This window comes from Sparus aurata, chromosome 16, assembly GCF_900880675.1.
Source record: "Sparus aurata chromosome 16, fSpaAur1.1, whole genome shotgun sequence".
Taxonomy (NCBI): Eukaryota; Metazoa; Chordata; class Actinopteri; order Spariformes; family Sparidae; genus Sparus; species Sparus aurata.
In genome coordinates, this window is record NC_044202.1 from 7,750,494 (window position 1) to 7,759,777 (window position 9,284).

At 42.0% G+C, this 9,284-nt stretch overlaps 1 protein-coding gene across 1 annotated transcript; it reads left to right on the forward strand.

Moving 5' to 3' along the window:
- Positions 1 to 864: 864 nt before the first annotated feature.
- LOC115565815 (TLE family member 5-like) lies at positions 865 to 8,859 on the forward strand. The gene is made up of 7 exons (XM_030391352.1): positions 865 to 1,270; positions 2,955 to 3,052; positions 3,686 to 3,749; positions 4,165 to 4,209; positions 4,309 to 4,371; positions 4,559 to 4,633; positions 4,766 to 8,859. The coding sequence occupies exons 1-7, from the start codon at positions 1,244 to 1,246 to the stop codon at positions 5,003 to 5,005; spliced, it is 612 nt and encodes a 203-aa protein (XP_030247212.1). The 5' UTR covers positions 865 to 1,243; the 3' UTR covers positions 5,006 to 8,859.
- The last annotated feature ends 425 nt before the right edge of the window (positions 8,860 to 9,284 follow it).

The following is a 9,284-nucleotide window of genomic DNA, read 5'->3' on the forward strand; positions in this document are numbered from 1 at the left end:
GTTGTGTTGAATAGTTGCTGTGGCATTAAGGGTTTTTGGTGGGAACATGATTAACCTGTTAGTGGGGCCGGGATCAATTTTACAGTTGGGCCACAGCACTCTCATAATATTGAGTTTTTGTCTCATAATTATTACTTTTAACCTCATAATGTTGAGTTTAATTTTAAAATTTATCTTTTTGTATCACAATATTGACTTTTATCTCATCATTTTTGACTTTGTAACTCATAATATTGACTTCTACCTCATAAATATAAATTTCCTTCTCATCATTATTACTTTTAAATTCATAAAATTGATTTTTATCTCATTATTACTTTTTAATCTCATAATGTATCATAATATTGACTTTTATGTCCTAATTTAGACGTTTTATGTCATAAATTTGAGTTTATTCTTGTAATTTAGACTTTTTGTATCATAAAATAGATTTGTATGTCCTAGTTATTACTTTTGAGTTCATAATATTTACTTTTATCTCATGATTATGACTTTTTTCCTCATAACTTACCGTTCTAAAAAAGTTATATATATATTTTTAAATCAGGTTAAATGTTCATGATTTGAGGTAACCCTGTTTCTGAACGGCCCTTGTTGCCCCGCTGGCCCAGGTGGCCCCGGTGCCTCTGGCCCTGCCGGCCCCGGTGGCCCCGGTGGCCCTGGAGTCTCTGGCCCCGGTGGCCCTGGTGTCTCTGGCCCCGGTGTCTCTGGCCCCGGTGGCCCCGGTGGCCCCGGTGTCTCTGGCCCCGCCGGCCCCGGTGTCTCTGGCCCCGGTGGCCCTGGTGTCTCTGGCCCTGGCCGCTGTGAGCAGCGTCAGTTCAGCGCTGTGTCACACGGGGCGCCCGCTCCTCCGCGGCTCGGTTTGTTTTCCGGGTGATGCTGCTCTTCTCTTCAAAGCAGAGGAAAGTCAGGGGCTCATGTGTCAACATCCAGGGCTTCCCCGGGGAGGTGTATCGTTAACGTTATTCCAAAAAAACCCAGATGTTCCTTTGAGGAGCGTTTTTATTTTTTGTTCGCCGGTCCATCCTCGGAAGCAGCGGGTTTTTGTGTGACTGCGGAGACCAGAGGACGATCTTCGGCTCCGGCTGCTTTGACGCTAGCTAACGTTATTATAAACGATGACAGAGTACAAAGTGCGAATAGCGTCTCCAATCATTTGATAATATCTGGGGACCTGTTAGCTTAGCCAGCTAGCCTGGTTAGTCGATTAGAACAAGGAAACACGGCGAGACACACTGCTGACATGATGTTTCCTCAATCAAGGCACTCGGTAAGTTGGCTAGTTGAACTTGTCCCAGTAGTAAAACTAAACAGCCGAGCAAGCTGAGCTAACGCTAGCTAGCAGCCGACAGCTGATGTTAGCTCTGCTGGCTGCAGGTTGCTGTCAGCTTGTCTCACAATACCAGACCCCTGTACACCTCCCCACGACGTTCATACCCTTATAGTAGAGCATCTTAAATCTTTAAATTAATCTAAATACGAGCTAAAACACACTCTCACCGGTATGTGGCTGCTAACACAGTGTGCTGCTAGCTAGCTACTGGTCAAAACAGCTAATTTAAGTTGATGGTTGAGTCTATAAGAGGGAGTTGGTGTGTTTTTCTTTCGTGTTTAGCTCAATTTTGTGTTGCTACAATCAAGAGAACAAATGCAACACACATATAAAAGTACAGAAAATGCACATACAATAGTTGAGTGTGACAAAGAAATCTGGGCACATGGTGGGGAAGGATTTTGCCAGTGAAATAAGAAACACTGCTGCAAATACTGGGCTGTGAATTTAAAGCAGAATTAGTTAAATAGCTGCGACTCACAGCCAAAAAACCTCCAGAGAAGTCTCGCAATGTGTTTATCCTGACAATCTAAAGCAGGGTTGCGCAAACTTTTCCCCTTTAAAGCAGCAGAAATCAAAGTTATCCCTTCAATTTTACCAGCCGAAACAAAAAAAAACATAACGTATTGTGTTAAAGATAAATATTGCACTTGGTTTACAGGTTCCCTCGCTTGACCGAGTGTAAAGTGTCATTCTGCCCCTCGTGTTCAGATCATGATAAATAATTAATCATTTGTGATTTTTCATATTCAAAGAGCATTTTTTTTACCTTCCACAAAATAAAAACACATGCAACAAACTTTTAAATAATCATAATATTCGTAGGCGATGCTGTGATACACAAAATATATCTTAATATAAATATAATATAATTCTCCTCAAAAACATTTAATAAATACTGGTACTGGGTAGCAAAATCAAGTATTTTGAGATATTTTGAACCAAAAACCTTGGTATATTTTATGTAACGTCTTTCAAGTAATCAATCATTAGACGAGCACCATATTGCATATTCTGTGCATTTTGGATGCAGTTTTTCGGACCTCAGTGTATCCGGGGCGACTCCATCCTCTCCGTTGAGTCTCATAATCCCACTGGAGACCTCTTGCCCTTGTGCCACTTATTTAGAGAGTAATGAGGTTTAGAGCATTGGATAAATCCTGGATTACAGCTCAGGACTGATGGTTTAAGTGTAGTCTATACATATCCAGACTTCTAGTGCAGTCTCCAAATACCTTACACATATGGTCAGCGCTTTAATCTCGCCTTCTGTAAACACATTTCCTCAATCACCACGATGCGGGTCCGCAGAGAGTTCAGGTTGGGGTTGAGTTTTTTCTTTTTCTTCTAATGACAGATGTTGTGAGTTAAACATGCTGTCTGCCTCTCCTCGGGGCTGACCTTCTTTTTGAGCGATCCTCTCAAAGAGTTAATCTCAGAGGTCAATCAAGTGTTTCGAAACAAACCCGAGCACACTTTAAATGAGGGATCCAGATTTTTCGGCAGCGGGATGAAGCCATGTACACCACTGGATACAGTATTCCTCTATTGCTGGCCTGAGAGGAACTGTCTCGTGTGAATAAATAAAAACTGATCATGTTCTTGTTGTTGTGTGTCGCAGGCATCCTCTCAGTCCGGTCAAGCTCTCAAGTTCACCACCTCTGACTCCTGTGACCGCATCAAGGATGAGTTCCAGTTCCTCCAAGCACAGTACCACAGGTAGGCCGCTAACACAACCATACACTGACTTTATTATACTTTCAAACTATTGAAAAATGTTCCCGTAGGTTATGATTCTTATGGCAAACACAGTTGCCTAGCTCTGTTTGAGCTTTTTAACTTAAAAATCTGTTATTTAGCGAAAGTTTTAGCTCAGTTTTTGACATTTGCTGGGAAAATGGCACCTAATACACACGCCTGATTGGCGTGCTCACTGCCTTAACAAAGATATGTATACGTCTTAAGTGTATCTAGGATATCGATCAGTGCGAGCTCTATGGATGGCGCCCCGTGCGTGGCCAAAGTCATGTGTAAAGTTTGTGTGTAATGGCGGCTGTTCCTGGAGATAAATGTTTAAAGGCGATTCTATCCATATATGGATAATTTTGGGGGTGGAAATATAGCTGGATCACTAACAGTGTAGATCTATTTAACAGAATCAGGCGTACGCACAGCTCAATAAATCTGGCGAAAGCAAACACACAGTTTTTTGTTGTGGATTTATAGTTTTGCGCATCGAGCCCAAAGACTTGTGGAGTAAACGTAATTCCCAAAGTGTCACTATTCCTCGACGGAACAGATTCATCTGTTTCCCCTCGTACTGACCTCCGTGGTTTAATATTTCTCTTCCAGTTTGAAGTTGGAGTGTGATAAACTGGCATCGGAAAAGTCGGAGATGCAGCGTCACTATATCATGGTAAGTGTCGCCGTTTATTTCTATCTCGTGTCCTGTTACATACCAAAGACGTCTCACGCGCTGGGCTGCGGTCTAATCGGAGGAATTCAGGCGCACAACGAGGATTTCTAGATCGTCTCCATTTATAATTCCAGTTGTGCACAGTCGCAGATTTGCTCTGTGGCTTCTTGTCACATGATCGGCAACTGACATACACTTCTTAAAGCGTCTCAGATAGCCAGCGATCAATTCAAGATGATTTAACAAAGCATCCTCTGGTTTGGAATGATGTGTATGGTTTTTCTTTTGCAGCGGTAGCCAAGCTAGTGTGTGCCGTTTTATAGAACGATGCTTTGTGTGTAGGTTTACAAATAGCGAGCGTCTTTAGCTTCGGTTTATTCTAATGTGTGTCTAATTCTCCCTCTTTCTTTCACAGTACTATGAAATGTCCTACGGGCTGAACATTGAAATGCACAAACAGGTAATTAAAGTCTCCTCTAATAAATCCTTTCTAGGGCGGCTCAGATCTTGTCGGATGACGATCTGAAAGGTTCTTGTTTTTTTTTTTTTATCTTTTCAGGCTGAAATAGTGAAGAGACTGAATGGCATCTGTGCTCAGGTGCTGCCTTACCTGTCACAAGAGGTAATGAAATGAAAACCATTCAAGTGTCATGTGTTGTGGGAGACCAATCAAACCATTTCCTTGTGTCATCTGAGGTCTTATTGTTCTCCTCAAGCGTAATGTTTTACTGTTTTATTAGTTAAAATATATTTATAATTCCAAATCTGAGGTGGATTGATGAAGTATGACCGTGTTGTCTCTATTCCAGCATCAACAGCAAGTCATGGGCGCCATAGAGAGAGCCAAGCAAGTCACACCCCCTGAGATGAACTCCATCATACGGGTAAGCTCTATAGATAAGAACCAGCTTGTCTCCCTACAGTTAAGGTAATGGATGAAGTGTTCGTCCAGAGCATGAAATAAGAGAAAATAAAACGGCCCACTCACAGTGTTTGTACCTCGTGTGTGTTTCCAGCAACAGCTCCAGGTGCAGCACCTGTCCCAGCTCCAGGGTCTGGCCCTGCCCGTGACCCCGCTGCCCTTGGGCCTCACCCCTCCCTCCCTGCCTGCCGTCTCCTCCAGCTCCGGCCTGCTCTCTCTCTCCTCCATCCTGGCCAACTATTCCCACGGTCAGGCCCAGGCGGTGAAGGAGGACAAGGCCCGGGAGGCTGCAGAGAGAGCGCCCCGAGGAGAGGACGGGGACAAGTCAGACTAGTGCAGACACAACGAGAAGGTTTGGAAGGGTAGGGGGTGGGGGTGGGGTGGGGGTGCGGAAAAAAGAAAGGTAAAACTGTAACTGTAAATGAGATTGATGTAAGTCTGGCTGCCTGTCTGCTGAGTGTTGATGTAGAGGAGTAACTGCAGGGATGATGACGAGCAGAGAGGGCGGAGGTGAAACTTGTGGACGTGCAGAGAAGGAAACTGCTGAATGGCTGAGAGTTAAATGTTCTTATTATTTAGTGGTAATAGACTCAGTTCAGGCTTCTAGACTTTAAAATAGATGCTTTTTTAGTGTAAGCCACTGTTGTAAGGCTTAACCAAGATAAATGTTTTCCCATTTGGAGTGAGAGCTGAGGATGAAGGCTAACAGCAGTGTCCCGTACATGGCTCTGAATCTCACAGGTTTATATTTCTTATGTTTTGTTTTTTTTTTTCGTTTTTTTTTTTTTGTTATCAGATCTGTTTTCAGTATTTTTTTTGTTTTGTTTATGTCCTCTGAAATGCCTCTGTCTGATTGTTTCTTGTTGGCTCCTGTCTGCCAGTCACAGTCAGCAGTTTTAACAAGTTCCCTCAGTTTATAACTCACAATAGCTCCGTCACCACCTTTTTTTTTTTTTTTTTTTCCAAAATGAAAAACGTTGCCTGGAGCTGTTTGGACAGTGACACCATTCAAATATGTACCAATTAGATATTAGTCCGATGTTAAACGGGATGTTTTTAAAGGGACATTTCACTTGTCAGGTGCGTTCGAACCCCTCAAACATGAAACAACGTGACTTGTCAACATTTTCCTTCATGCGACCAACCACTGGATGCGTTACCTTCGTTGTGTACCTCAATCCCAAATAAACGGGATTATATTGCGTTTAAAAACCTATAGTTTGTACAAATGGTAGTACACCCATCTTTGAGGGTTAATTTGTGTTTCATAGGCCTAGCTGCTGCTGCTGCTGCTGCTGCTGCGCACGCTACATGGCATGGACCATGACTTGTCTTGAAAGGTACAGTGTGTAATATATATCGAGTTTTTAGCAGCATCTAGCGATGAGGTTCCAGATCGCAACACTCTCTCACTCAACCCTCCATTTCCGAAGACACCGGAGAAGCTACAGAGGCTACGGTGGCCCGCACGGACAAGAAATGACTGTCAGAATTTGATCCATTTGGCTTGACTGGCGTTAAGTCTCCAGTGCACACGCTCTGTCGGCCCACAACACACTAGACCGGGGTAATTTCAATCACAGGAAGTCGAGCAGCGTCCATAGGAATGAACGGGGATCCGTCTCCATGGCTGTGTCCAGATTTTAATGTCACATCCTTGATGCAGCAGATGTTGAAAACAAGTAGCTGTCCTTGTGAATGCCTCTTTGTTTAGGTTTTATCTGTGTAAAATATACCTGATCTGCCACCCACTAAATTTTAAAAATGCAAAAGACCCTCACTAGTGTCAGGTTTGACAGTTCTGGGCTACTGTAGAATCATGGCGGGGCAACATGGCGACCTCCATGGAGGGAGACCTGCTCCCTGTGTCGATATAAACTGCTCGTTCTAAGGTCATGACACAGGTCAACAAACACAACTGCTCTTTTTTCTAGGTGAGTAGACAATGATTAAAACTAATAACTAATACTTCTGCCGACTGTGTTCTGCTAGATGCCGCTTAATATTTCACACTGTACCTTCAAATGACAAGAATTTAAGCTCTGAAAAGAATTGACTTTATTTTGTGTTTTCGTGAAGTTAAAGACAGGCTAATTAGACATTCAAAATGTGTCAGTGTGTGCTCGAGTGAATGTGATTGGAAAGAAGAAAACACTTGTTTAATTTAACCTTTTTTTTTTTCTTTTTTTTTTCTTTACTCAAAGCACCTTTTGTATTTTCCTCGCCCTCCCATGCTCCCGCCCCTTCCTCGTACTCGTCCACTCTTTAACTGACCAAGACAAACTTGAACAGGATCTAAACTTCAGAACCGGACGGTTGTTAAAGAAATACATGTACTGTGCTTCTGTAAGTTAGCACACTTCAGTTTATACTGAGACTGTATCAAGCACCTGTCTTTTTCTGTCTTGTTTAACTCATGTGTGATTGTCGGCGGGGGAAGATCTTCTCCCCCTTTTTCTTGTTTTCTTTTTTTAAATTCCCATAGTTTTAATGAAGAATGTGTCCGGGGTGAGTTGCTAAAGCTCTGTAAGCGACATCGAACAAGCGTTCCCTCAGAAAACAAGCAGATTTAGAGATGATTCTCACGGTCGAGATTTGTGTGGGTGACCAACGTTTGGTTTCCTGTTATGAAAAACCTTACACACACAAAAAAAAAACATGTCGAGTATCGGACTGACTGAATAAGAAACGATACGTAGAGGTCCTTAAACAAGCTAGGGTGAACAAATGACAAATTTAAAAGCATTTTAAAATCAAATTTCAGATGCCGTGATCGGAGTATCCACATCTGCTAATTTCTCTAACTTTCTAAAAACCTACAACCCAACATCTGGATTGAATTTTAATCAAATTAACTGACATCATCTCCTGGATATGATGTCGAGGCTCCTTGTCGCATCAACTTTGTGAAGCGAAGCGTCTGTTCTTAAGCAGCTACGTTACCAATATAGTTTAGAGTTAATTTGCCCACTTTCTGAATGTGTTAGACATAAAATAAACATTTGCAGCTCATTTAGATCAAGTAAAAGATACTCCAATATGATAACCTTTTGTTGTTCCTAACCTTCTCTGTCATCACTGAATTTAAACATCAGTGTAGCCGATCTCACCACACAGGAGTGACTCATTTCTCATCTGTATAATGTTGGTGTACGCAGTCAGTGGGTCACAGCTGAGGTGTGTGGCTGAGAGGTAGGGATGTTCATATTTGAGGCAGCAGAGGGCAGCAGTGCTCTCTCATCGACCGTCAGTGTCACGGGGTCACATTCACAAGAAAAAGCTTAAAAGACGTGTCCACCGCATCTTCCCTGCTGCTCACCCGACTGTGAGTGCACCTGTACCCCCGCAGGTGTTCACCTGTTGTAATGCGAGCGCTTTCCAGAGCTTTGACAACCCACCTTTTAACGTCTGAGCACGTCCGAGATCCCTTGTCCTCCGTATCTTTTAATTTGAAAAGCACTTAAGTTGCGGCTCAGTGCTCCTTTTTCTTGTTTTGATTTTTTCTTCTTCCTGTCTGTGCTAGTGTCGGGGAGCTAAGGATTTTCCCTCCCTTGGAGATTTGACCTTAACATACCGAGTGTGAGAACAGATCCGTTTCACTCGTTGCGCTGACGTCGAGTCTCTGTAGAAAAAAAAAAAAAAAAAAACCTCCTTTGGCAAAACTCAGACATATGAATGGTATGTGTGTTTGTTTTTGCTGTGAAGGGCCAATTTGTATACATATGAATATATCAATATACATATTTTTTAAAGCATTTTTGTATGTTTCAAAGCTGCTTTTTAACGTGTGTGTATCATGGAAGATTTTGGTGTTGTCCGTGTGCATTACAAGCCTACAGTTAAAAGAGAGGCACAATGTTGTATACCATATCGTTTTTCCTGTTTTTTCTCCCATTCTCTCAGTAGGCAGTAACACTTAACATTGTTTTCTAGGTTTGTAAATGTTTTATCCTTTTTTTTTTTTCCCTTTTTTTTTTTTTTTTTTGTGCAAACAAAAAAAAACCAGTTCAATGTGTTTATGAACACAGTCTCATTTTAAGATACCTGGGGCAAAAAAAACAAAACAAACAAAAGATAAAAAACAAAGATGTAAACAAGCAACTGTGTATTCTAATGAGAATGAATCAACCTTTTAGCAGTAAGGAAGCTTCTCTGGTGCCTTACAAATAAAAGATGTGATTGAGAGTGCTCATTTGTCTTCAGTTGGTTTCTGTCTGCGTGGGGGGAAAAAAGGGCTGAATCGGTCTGAAGGACACAAAAAGAAATGCAACTTTGAAGGGCATCAGAATCACCACAACAGCGGCTCATAGAAGTCGAAATGTAGCTAAGTTATGAAATTTTATAATTTGAGGTATTTGGTTCAGGTAGTTGACTCAGATACAAGTTACAGTTTTGAGGGATGACTCGTTACAGGAATATGAAGAGTCACAGAGACGTTATAACACATGGAAATTAGAAAGTTCCCTTTGGATTAGTCACATCGCACTGGATGAGTCGGCACCTTGAGTCAGATTTAAAAGTTCAACCAAAAATGACATTTCGGACATAATCTACTTCCTCCCGTGGCGATGGGAAAGTCAAGTGAATATTCGTAGTCCACAAAACTTCATCGC